The 11,970-nt window shown below is 44.0% G+C and overlaps 1 protein-coding gene across 9 annotated transcripts in view; it reads left to right on the forward strand.

The window, feature by feature from the left end:
* The window catches only part of LOC141121275 (von Willebrand factor A domain-containing protein 5A-like), a 169,088-nt gene that overhangs the window by 148,154 nt on the left and 8,964 nt on the right, over positions 1-11,970 (forward strand). For 3 of the 9 annotated variants that reach the window (XM_073611083.1, XM_073611073.1, XM_073611072.1), the window contains 4 exons: positions 1,258-1,314; positions 1,701-1,733; positions 2,318-2,374; positions 7,066-7,232. In XM_073611083.1, the coding sequence (XP_073467184.1) occupies positions 1,258-1,314; positions 1,701-1,733; positions 2,318-2,374; positions 7,066-7,232 (314 nt within the window). The remainder of the gene's footprint in view (positions 1-1,257; positions 1,315-1,700; positions 1,734-2,317; positions 2,375-7,065; positions 7,233-11,970) is intronic. The other 6 variants (XM_073611099.1, XM_073611090.1, XM_073611074.1 and 3 more) reach the window with 3 other exon arrangements.

The following is an 11,970-nucleotide window of genomic DNA, read 5'->3' on the forward strand; positions in this document are numbered from 1 at the left end:
GCTTTCGGCTTATCCATTTGGCTTTTCCCTAACCGTCTCCGATCTCGCTAAATGGGTGACAAGGCAGGAGCACAATTGGGAGAAAGGGACAGAGCCCTACAATAGGAAGTGCCTGAACAAAGACCTTCATGGCAGGATCACCAGGGATTATTATAACGAAAGCCTGAGATGTAAAAATATATTAAAAACAGCTTTTGAAATGACATTAACATGTTAATCACTTGAGCCACGGAAGATTTCACCCCCCCTTCATGACCAGGCCATTTTTTTACGATACAGCACTGTGTTACTTTAACTGACAATTGCACAGTCATGCGACGCTGTACACAAATAAAATTTGTGTCCCTTTTTCCCACAAATAGTGATTTCTTTTGGTGGTAATTGATCACCTCTGCGGTTTTTATTTTTTGCGTTATAAACAAAAAAAGACAGACAATTAAAAAAAAAAAATAACCATTTTTTTTTACTTTCTGTCATGAAACCTATCCAATAAAAAAAATGTAAAAAAAAAAAAAAAAAAAAAAATCGGATTTCTTCATCAATTTAGGCCAATATGTATTCTGCTACATGTTTTTGGTGAAAAAAAAAATCCCAATAAGCGTATATTGATTGGTTTGCGCCAAAGCTATCATGTCTACAAACTATGGGATATGTTTATGGCATATTTTTTTATTAGTAATGGTGGCGATCAGCAATTTTCAATGGGACTGCGCCATTGCGGCATCTGATAAATCAGACACCTATCTAACACTTTTGACACTTTTTTGGGAACCAGTGACATTATTACAGTGATCAGTGCTAAAAATGTGCACGGTTACTGTACTAATGACACTGGCAGGGAAGGGGTTAACATCAGGGGCGAACAAAAGGTTAAGTGTGCTCCTAGGGGGTGCTTTTTAACTGTGTGGGGGATGGACTGATTGTATGAACACAGAGATCTGTGTTCTTGCTTAGCAGAACACACAAGATCAATTTGTTCTTCCCTGTCAGGACGGCGATCTGCTTTGTTTACATAGACAGATGCCCGTTCTGCCTCTCTGGGGAACGATCAGCGGGTCCCGGCGGACTTTGCTGCTGATCGGCTCCCCCTTTATCAGTGTGTGCCCCAGCACTCTATTGCACGAAATGATGTACAGGTATGTAGTTTCACGCAATAGAACCAACCTGCCGCAGTATATGTACTGTGGCTGATTGGCAAGTGGGGAAAAAAAAAAAAAAAAAAATACTCATTTTAGTTTTCTTTCTGTTCTGTTTTAGCATTATGTATGTCTCAGACATCAGATGTTGATTGCGATGACGGGGATTACAAAGTAGGTAGGAACAGTCATCCTTATTTTCCAGTCATGTTTAAAGTTTTTGTCAAGCAATAAAAAAATATCTCTGCATTACATGTACATGTCCCCAGGTTCCAGTACAGAAAAAATACCAGTTGATCTGCCAGAAATCCAGTGAGCTCCTAACTTCCTGTTTTGGGCGGACAACACTGAAATCCACAGTCAGCCCTCCCCTTGTTCTGTCTTGCTGAACAACAGATTTTCACCCATCCATGCCCTTCTCCACCACTGCCCAGATGCATACATTCATTTCCTTCCAAGTAAAACAATACCATTGCCTCTACTCCCAAGAGTCTGCCCCCACAATGTAAATGTGTAGTGTTTAAGTGATTTTCCTTCTTGATAAAGCCTTTCTTTAATATACAGGTGGACGGTCATCTAAGAGACGTAAAGCACAAAGTAAGTGATTGTACACTGCAGCGGGACTAGTCATGTGTTCTTGAAGTTGGCACCGTTGTTCGGGTACCCTGTGATATTTCCAACCTAAAAAACCTTTTATTGGCAGAATTTTGAGACTCCCTTCATGAGCAAAAGACCGATGGCTAATTCTTATTTATAAAAAGTCACAGGCCAAGAGCTGCTGCAGGCGCAGCATAAGCGGAAGGCCTACATGACTGGGGTTTGACTAGCTAGGCTTTAGTAAGGTAGGGGTTAAACAAAATGTGTGGAAAAGGGGAAAATAATAGGTCTTACCCCATTGGGGGAGGGAGGGTTGGGTCAAGGTGTGCTGACAATTAGACTAGGCATTTAACCCCATTCCAAACCGATATGGCGGATTTTAGAATTGGCAGCTGATGGTCATGAATGAATGATTTGGGGAGGCCTCTCAAAAGATCAATAGCTGTCTCGTCTCCAGGACATGTGACATTGGGAAATTTATTGGGTACAGTATATAGGAAAAAAGTAGGGAAGTCTGTCATAGATTGAAGGTAAAAGGGGAAAATAAAAATACTCATTTTAGTTTTCTTTCTGTTCTGTTTGAGGATCATGTAGTCCTGATACATCAGATTCTGAATGCGATCGCATGGCTTATGAAGATGGTAGGAACAGTCATCCTTATTTTCCTGTCATGTTTAAAGCTTATGTCAAGCAATAAAAAAATATCTCTGCATTACATGTACATGTCCCCAGGTTTTGTCCATATACCGTATTTATCGGCGTATAACACGCACTTTTTTCCCCCTTAAAACCAGGGGAAAAATCGCAGGTGCGTGTTATACGCCGATCCCCTGCGATCCCGACCTGTCACATTTTCAAAATCGCCGACCGCGATTTGAAAATGGCGCCGCCGAAATACACAGAGACGGTCCTCGGCTCTTTCCGGCGGCTGTCGTTCATTTTCGGCTCCACTCGTAGTCCCGAGCGGAGCTATCCGAACCTACTCGGCTAGGTTCGGATAGCTCCGCTCGGGACTACGAGTGGAGCCGAAAGTGAACGACAGCCACCGGAAAGAGCCGAGGACCGGCTCTGTGTATTTCGGCGCCGGCGGCGCCATTTTCAAATCGCGATCGGCGATTTTGAAGCCCAGAATGGCTGGGATCACTGGGGAAGGCTGCACTGGGGAATGCTGCACCGGGGAAGGCTGCACCGGCAAGGCTACAATGATGGGCGTTTAAATGTAGGTTTTTTTTTTCCCTTCAACTTCCCTCCTAAATTGGGGTGCGTGTTATACGCCGATAAATACGGTAAATCCTTCCAGTACAGAAAAATACCAGTTGATCTGCCAGAAATCCAGTGAGCTCCTAACTTCCTGTTTTGAGTGGACCACACTGAATTCCACAGTCAGGCCTCCCCTTTGTTCTGTCTTGCTGAACAACAGATCTTCACCCATCCATGCCCTTCTCCACCCCTGCCCAGATGCATACATTTCATTCAAGTAAAACAATACCATTGCCTCTACTCCCAAGAGCCTGCCCCCACAATGTATAGGGAAATGTAGATGGGGGGTATCTCAGGGCTGGGACAAGGGGTGGACAGGAGGGGTGGCTGCCCCAGGAGCAGTGAAGTAAGGGAACAAAGAATAAACACAGGGTGGTTGACCCATTCTACGGCATGTAGTAACAGTGGGGGAGGGGGACGCAGTTTCAGATCCTTGCCCTGGACGACCCTGTCCCGGTACTGGTGTATCTGCATCAATAGGAACTGAGCTGCCTGCAAGAAATGAACAAGTCTGGTGTCAATGTCACAGAGAATAATTAAAGTTATTCTAAAGGCTGAACTTTTTTTACCTTTATGCATTCTATGCATGAAGGAAAAAAAAAAAAAAAAAAAAAAAGTCTGTGTGCAGCGCCCCCCATCCTTATCTAAGCTCCCTCTGATCCAGTGATGTTCATGAGAGCCTCAGCTGTCCTGGGTCTCTCCCTCCTCATTGGCTGAGCCAATGGGCTCCCGTTGCTGTCAATCACAGCCAGTGAGCCAATGAGGAGAGATAGCGGGGTGGGAGGAGGGGGCCAAACCATGGCTCTATGTGTTTTCTGAACGCATAGAGTGACGGCTCGGGAGCGAGCATGCAGCGGTGCCCCCAGAGCAAGCAGCTTTCTCTGGGAGCACTGCCTTAGGGGGAGGAGCCAGGAGCTCCGGCAGGGGACCTGAAAAGAAGAGGATCGGGTCTGCTCTGTGCAAAACCATTACACAGAGCAGGTAAGTATAACATGTTTGTTGTTTTAAAAAAAATTGAATCTTTAATACCACTTTAACCGCTTCCCGACCACCTCACGCAGATATACTGCGGCAGAAGGGCACATACAGGCAGAGTCACGTACCTGTATGTTGTCCTTTAAGAGGCGGCTTGCAGGTGCGTGCCCACTGGGAGCTCCGTGAGCGTGATTGCGGGTCCCTCGGACTCAATGTCTGCGGGGATACCCGCGATCGTCTCACTGAGAGGAAGAACGGGGAAATGCTAATGTAAACAAGCATTTCCCCGTTCTGCCTAGTAACACTGTCACTGATCACAGGTCCCTGTAATCGGGAGCGGTGATCAGTGTCGCGTCACACACAGCCCCTCCCCCCCACAGTTAGAATCACTCCCTAGGACACACTTAACCCCTTCAGCGCCACCTAGTGGTTAACCCCTTCACTGCCAGTCACATTTACACAGTAATCAATGCAATTTTAATTGCACTGATCGCTGTATAAATGTGAATGGTCCCAAAATCGCACCAAAAGTGTCCGATCTGTCTGCCATAATGTCGCAGTCACGATAAAAATCGCTGATCGCCGCCATTACTAATAAAAAAAAATTATTCATAAAAATTACATAAAACTATCCCCCATTTTGTAAACACTATAACTTTTGCGTAAACCAATCAATATACGCTTATTGCGATTTTTTTTTTTTTACTAAAAATATGTAGAAGAATACGTATCGGCCTAAACTGAGGAAAAAAAATATTTTTTTATATATTTTTGGGGGATATTTATTATAGCATAAAAGTAAAAAATAATGTGTTTTTTTCAAAATTGACGATTTTTTTTGTTTATAGCGCAAAAAAAAAAAAAAACGCAGAGGTGATCAAATACCACCAAAAGAAAGCTCTATTTGTGGGAAAAAAAAGGATGTCAGTTTTGTTTGGGAGCAAAGTCGCACGACCAATTGTCAGTTAAAGCGACGCAATGCCGAATCGCAAAAAAGTGCTCTGGTCCAGCCAAATGGTCCGGGGCTTAAATGGTTAAAGCTGTTTTTTCACAAAGTTAAAAGAAAAATATTTATGTTGGGACCTGCCCTAGAATGGAAGCGGGGTTGAATTTTACCGGGGTTGAGATAACCTTTAAGGTCCCATGCTGTGAGCTGGCTTTCGGCTTATCCATTTGGCTTTTCCCTAACCGTCTCTGATCTCTGACCGTGCCAAATGGGTGACAAGGCAGGAGCACAATTGGGGAAAAAGGGACAGAGCTCTACAACAGGAAGTGCCTGAACAAAGGCCTTCATGGCAGGATCACCAGGGACTAGGTCCCCCCCCCTTCATGACAAGGCCATTTTTTGCAATACAGCACTGTGTTACTTTAACTGACAATTGTCAGTCGTGCAACGCTGTACACAAATAAAATTTATGTACTTTTTTCCCACAAATCAATCTTTCTTTTGGTGGTAATTAATCACCCCTGCAGTTTTTATTTTTTGTGTTATAAATAAAAAAAGGCCGACAATTATAAAAAAAAAAACAAAACATTTTTTTTTACTTTCTGTCATGAAACCTATCCAATAAAACAAATGTAAAAAATCTGATTTCTTCATCAATTTAGGCCAATATGTATTCTGTTACATGTTTTTGGTAAAAAAAAAATTGCAATAAGCGTATATTGATTGGTTTGCGCAAAAGTTATCGCGTCTACAAACGATGGGATATTTTTATGCCATTTTTTTTTCTTTTTTTAATAGTAATGGTGGCAATCAGCGATTTTTTGCAGGACTGCAACATTGTGGCAGACAAATCAGACACCTATCTGACACTTTTGACACTTTTTTGGGAACCAGTGACATTATTACAGTGATCAGTGTTAAAAATGTGCGCTGTTACTGTACTAATGACACTGGCAGGGAAGGGGTTACCATCAGGGGCGAACAAAAGGTTAAATGTGCTCCTAGGGGGTGCTTTTCAACTGTGTGGGGGATGGACTGATTGGATGAACACAGAGATCTGTGTTCCTGCTTAGCAGAACACACAAGATCAATGTGTTCTTCTCTGTCAGAACGGCGATCTGCCTTGCTTACATAGACAGATGCCCGTTCTGCCTCCCTGGGGAATGATCAGGTGTGATTTGCTCACTGATTTTCCCAGAAGTCTACACTAAGATACAAGTCAGATTTCAAGATTTCAGATTTCAAGCCAGATTTCATCCACTGCAACAAAAATTTCATTTTTACTTTGAAAAACATACAATAAAACTAAGTTTGAAAAAAAAAAAAAAAATAATAATAATTTTGGGTGAGATACTTCCAATAGGAAATCAAGTCTAAAGGGATGCAGGCCCAGCAGCTTTCCTCATTAGTGACTGCAGGTGCACAGCTGATTGATAATTATTAAACCACTCCCATTAGACTCACTCCCACATGGACGCAGACAAACACACAGGGATTTCTTCAGAATAACAAAAGGTAGGAATCTGCAACAAAGTTTGTTAAAATCCTTATAATGTACATAAATCACCCAGAATGTTTTTTTCTCAACAAAAGTGGAGTTACGCTTTAAATATTCCATTGAAAACGTTTTCTTATATCTGTTCAATAAGTGCAAAAAACACAGTGTGATTCTGCCAGAAATCCAGTGAGCTGATCTATTTCTGTAATCTCTGCTCTGCTTATCAAGCAGCATTATTGGTTCTTCCTGTTTCACTTCTCTGGACTAGAAAACACCTTCCCCACTGTAACAGAAATGAAGCAGGGGGGTAGTTTGTAGTTCAAATCAGGGATGACAAACCTAGGGTGACAAGTCTGCTCCTTCATAGGTGCAGTACAGTGAGCGTTGTCACCCTAGGACAGGGAGCCTGTTACTGGCAGGATCACCAGTTCATAATAAAGGAAAAACAACCTGAAAAAAAATGGTTGCAGCCACCAGATAGTAACAGTGGTAATCGTGTGTGTGTGTGTGTGTAATATATATATATATATATATATATATATATATATATATATATATATATATATATATATATATATATATATATATATATATATATATATATATATATATATATATATATTTTTATTTTTTTTTTATTATTATTGTTCTAGTTGAAGATGAAGAGATCATACCCTCATCCCCTGTCCAAAAGGAGACCCCCGCTCTTGTGAGGCTGATCACCGTGCAGAACGCGGACGGATCCTGGAAACTGACCCCCGAAATCTCTGCTGTCTTGGGAATATCTGAGGCAGACATAAAGACCGGGAACCCCGACCAGGTATTGTGTTACTGATCATATCTGCAATATTTTATATTTTCCTTACAAAAAAAATTTTTTTGAATTATATATATATCATTTCTGACCATAATAAATAAAGAAAAAAATGAAAATGTTCCTTCAGGTCTGGTATGGATATTAAGGGGAACCCCGCACCAAAATTAAAAAGATGGTGTGGGGCACTATATACTCTGACCAGCAGTATATATACTATACGGCCTGCCCTATATACTCTGCAGAAAATTGGGCCTTAGGTGTTGGTGGTACCAAAACACTGTAAGCCCTCAGTTACTCTTGTTGGGCGCAGGAACGGGCCCTGTTGTGAAATATTACATTCAAAAATGTAAGTTACATGCCCCTGTTAAACAGGGGCAGAAGAATTGGGCCTTGGGTGGTGGTGGTGCCCTAAACCAAAAATATTGTTAGAAGCTAGCATCATCAAGATTGAGGAGGAATAGGATAGTCAGCATAGGCAGTCTTCAAGGGATCCCACATCCATAGCAAATTCAATCAGTTTTATCATGTTGTGAGTGTGGTATGGAATCTTAATAATACATATGGGGAATTTGAATTACATAAAATGTTAGTGTTTTGCGCAGTGCCTCCAACCTTACAGTAAAAATATGAACTTTGTTCAGACAATCAGTAACATACCACAATAATTTCCTGAGTTTGTTAATCTATGGGGAATTCTTACCAATGTATAAATATCTCCCAATAAAATTATTAAGTACCGTATCTATCGGCGTATAACACGCACCCCAAGTTTAGGAGGGAAGTTTAAGGGAAAAAAACTTACATTTTAAATGCCCATTAATGCAGCCATATCAGTGTCCATCTGCAGCCTTGACCAGTGTCCATCTGCAGCCTTGACCAGTGTCCATCTGCAGCTTGCCCAAAATTGCAGCATGATCGGTTTAAAAATTTTAGCGCCACCGAGATAGACAGAGCTGGATGTCCTGTGTATTCAGCTCCTCTCAGCTCATCTCGCAGTCCCGCCCAGTCCCGCCCCATACCGCCCCTTGGCCCGGCTCCTATGATGGACACAACACCGGTCCAATGGCGGGACATAAAGGCTAGGAGGTGGGACTGGGCGTGACTCCGAGCCTAGCCGAGTACACAGTACACTCGGCTCGGTCTATTTCGGCGGCTCTTGCTCCTCTTCCCCTCAGAGACAGCGGGGATCGGCGTATAACAGCACCCACGATTTTCCCCTGATTTTTAAGGGGAAAAAATTGCATGCTATATGCCGATAAATCCTGCTGCTATACTCGCACAGGTACTCATTGATGGCCCTCTGCTGTGTGTGCAGCCGCTGCAGCACTGCCAACGTTGAGTTCCACCTGGTGGGCATGTCACAAATGAGGCGGTTGGTGGGCAGGTTGCATTCCCTTTGAATGTCAGCCAGCCAAGCACTGCCATTGTATGACTGGCAGAAATTGCCACAGACTTTTCTGGCCTGCCTCAGGAGATCCTGTAATCCTGGATACCTGCTTAAGAACCGCTGCACCAGCAAATTCAGGACGTGTGCCAAACATGGAACATGGGTCCCTGTCGGAGGGCGGAGAGATGGTTGGTGCCATTGTCACATACAACCATTCCTGGCTGAAGCTGGCGTGGCGTCAACCACCTCTGAGCCTGCCCCTGCAGAGCTGACAGAATCTCTGCGCCAGTGTGGCTCCTGTCCCCTAAGCAGACCAACTCAAGCACCGCATGGCATCTTTTAGCCTGACTGCTTGCATAGCCCCTTGAACGCTTACGGAGCACCGCTGGCTCAGAGGACAAATCTGCATAAGAGGGCATAGAAGAAGAATAGGTGGTGGAGGAGAGAGCTGTGGCAGAATCACTACTAGCATTTTGGAGACGTGGTGGCGGAACAAGCTCCAACAATACTGAACCCTGTCCTGCATCCTTCCCAACTGCCAGCAGAGTTACCCAGTGTGCCATGAAGCAAAGGTAATGTCCCTGCCCATGCCTGCTGGACCATGAGTCAGCGGTAATATGAACCTTACTGCTGACCGTCCTGTCCAACGAGGCCAAAACATTGCCTTCCACATGCCGGTAGAGAGCTGGAATGGGCTTTCCGTGAAAAGAAATGGCATTTTAGAACCTGCCACTGAGGTACAGCACATTCCACAAACTCACGAAAGGGGGCAGAGTCTATAAGCTGAAAAGGCAGCAGTTGCAGTGCCAGCAAATTGGCCAAGCTAGCATTTAGACGTTGAGCATGTGGATGGCTGGGATCGAATTTCTTTTGGCGGTTTAGCAACTGGGGTAGGGAAATTTGCCTGCTAAAATCATCAATTGGTGGTATACTGCTAGCAGATTGGCTGCAAGTACTTGGGACACCTATTGCTATACCTTTATTCCTCTCAGTGCAGATTTTTGAGAGGACTGAGGTATAGTAGGGTTGGAGATCCCAGATGAGGAGCAAGGAGAAGTCCGCCTTTTTCTTTAATGTAGGTCTTTAAAGTGCTGTTGCCAACAGACTGCATGGCAGATTGTCATATGTCTGGTCAAGCATGTGGTGCCCAAGCGGCTGCTTTTCTGGCTACGCTTGATCCGCTTCAGAAATAGGTTGCAAACGGCACAGTGCGATCTGCTGCACACGTGTCAAACCCACACCAAGTAACTTTTAAAAGTCAGCCGGGAGTCACCTGCGCCCTGCACCTGCGGAGCTTTGCGGTGTGATGAAATAGGGGTGGCTGCCCCCTAGAGGACACCCTTCCTCATTGGACTTGTGCATCCTCCTCTCCTCTCAGGCACCCAAGTAGAGTCAGTGACCTCATCATCCCCTCCCTCCTCGTCACTGGAGTAAATTTGGCAGTATGCTGCAGCTGGGGGAACATGACTGCCAGTTTCTTGTCCTTCTGTGGCACCCCCTCTCTCTAGGCTCATGTTACTCCCTTTCTCAACCCTGGAACCAACATTGGAGCCATCAAATCACTGCACATCCTCCAGCAGAAAGTACCCGACACTGTAGTCGAATACTACTGGGGACTCCTCCGTGCATTATGGTGGGGCTACAGAAGGAGTGACTGTGGACAAGGAGCCGGTGGAATAGGCCGCTTTGGCAGCTGAGTTGGAAGGCAAACTACTCTGAGCCTGGGTGACAGAGGATGAGGAGGATGAGGGTGGCTTTGTTATCCACTCCACCAACTCTTCTGCATGTTGTGGCTCAATAACACGGCGAGCAGCAGAAAAAAATAGGACAAGCGTGTCCCACAGCCACCTGCAGAGGATGCCTCTTTTAGTGGTCTGTGAGCATCTGCCTCTCCTTGGTGGCCTTCTGGACATGATGTATTTTTTGTTTTGCAACACCACACTACACTGTATTAGATACTGTGTACACCACCAGAAGTGTAGTAGAAACTGTAGACACTTGATATATATACTGAATATCGAGTAAACACTGAATATATGATCTATGCTAAATGCAGAGTATATGTTACATAGTTACATAGTAGGTAAGGTTGAAAAAAGATACAAGTCCATCAAGTCCAACCTATGTGTGTGATTATGTGTCAGTATTACATTACATATCCCTGCATGTTGCGGTCATTCAGGTGCTTATCTAATAGTTTCTTGAAGCTATCAATGCTCCCCGCTGAGACCACCGCCTGTGGAAGGGAATTCCACATCCTTGCCGCTCTTACAGTAAAGAACCCTCTATGTAGTTTAAGGTTAAACCTCTTTTCTTCTAATTTTAATGAGTGGCCACGAGTCTTTTTAAACTCTCTTCTGTGAAAAAGTTTTATCCCTGTTGTGGGGTCACCAGTACGGTATTTGTAAATTGAAATCATATCCCCTCTCAAGTGTCTCTGCTCCAGAGAGAATAAGTTCAGTGCTCGCAACCTTTCCTCATAACTAAGATCCTCCAGACCCTTTATTAGCTTTGTTGCCCTTCTTTGTACTCGCTCCATTTCCAGTACATCCTTCCTGAGGACTGGTGCCCAGAACTGGACAGCATACTCCAGGTGCGGCCGGACCAGAGCCTTGTAGAGTGGGAGAATTATCGTTTTATCTCTGGAGTTGATCCCCCTTTTAATGCATGCCAATATTCTGTTTGCTTTGTTAGCAGCAGCTTGGCATTGCATGCCATTGCTGAGCCTATCATCTACTAAGACCCCCAAGTCCTTTTCCATCCTAGATTCCCCTAGAGGTTCTCCCCCCAGTGTATAGATTGCATTCATATTTTTGCCACCCAAATGCATTATTTTACATTTTTCTACATTGAACCTCATTTGCCATGTAGTCGCCCACCCCATTAATTTGGTCAGGTCTTTTTGCAAGGTTTCCACATCCTGCGGAGAAGTTATTGCCCTGCTTAGCTTAGTATCGTCTGCAAATACAGAGATTGAACTGTTTATCCCATCCTCCAGATCGTTTATGAACAAATTAAATAGGATTGGTCCCAGCACAGAACCCTGGGGAACCCCACTACCCACCCCTGACCATTCTGAGTAATCCCCATTTATCACCACCCTCTGAACTCGCCCTTGTAGCCAGTTTTCAATCCATGTACTCACCCTATGGTCCATGCCAAGGGACCTTATTTTGTACAGTAAACGTTTATGGGGAACTGTGTCAAATGCTTTTGCAAAATCCAGATACACCACGTCTACGGGCCTTCCTTTATTTAGATGGCAACTCACCTCCTCATAGAAGGTTAATAGATTGGTTTGGCAAGAACGATTCTTCATGAATCCATGCTGATTACTGCTAATGATACCGTTCT

This window comes from Aquarana catesbeiana, linkage group LG01 (assembly GCF_042186555.1).
Source record: "Aquarana catesbeiana isolate 2022-GZ linkage group LG01, ASM4218655v1, whole genome shotgun sequence".
NCBI classification, from domain to species: Eukaryota; Metazoa; Chordata; class Amphibia; order Anura; family Ranidae; genus Aquarana; species Aquarana catesbeiana.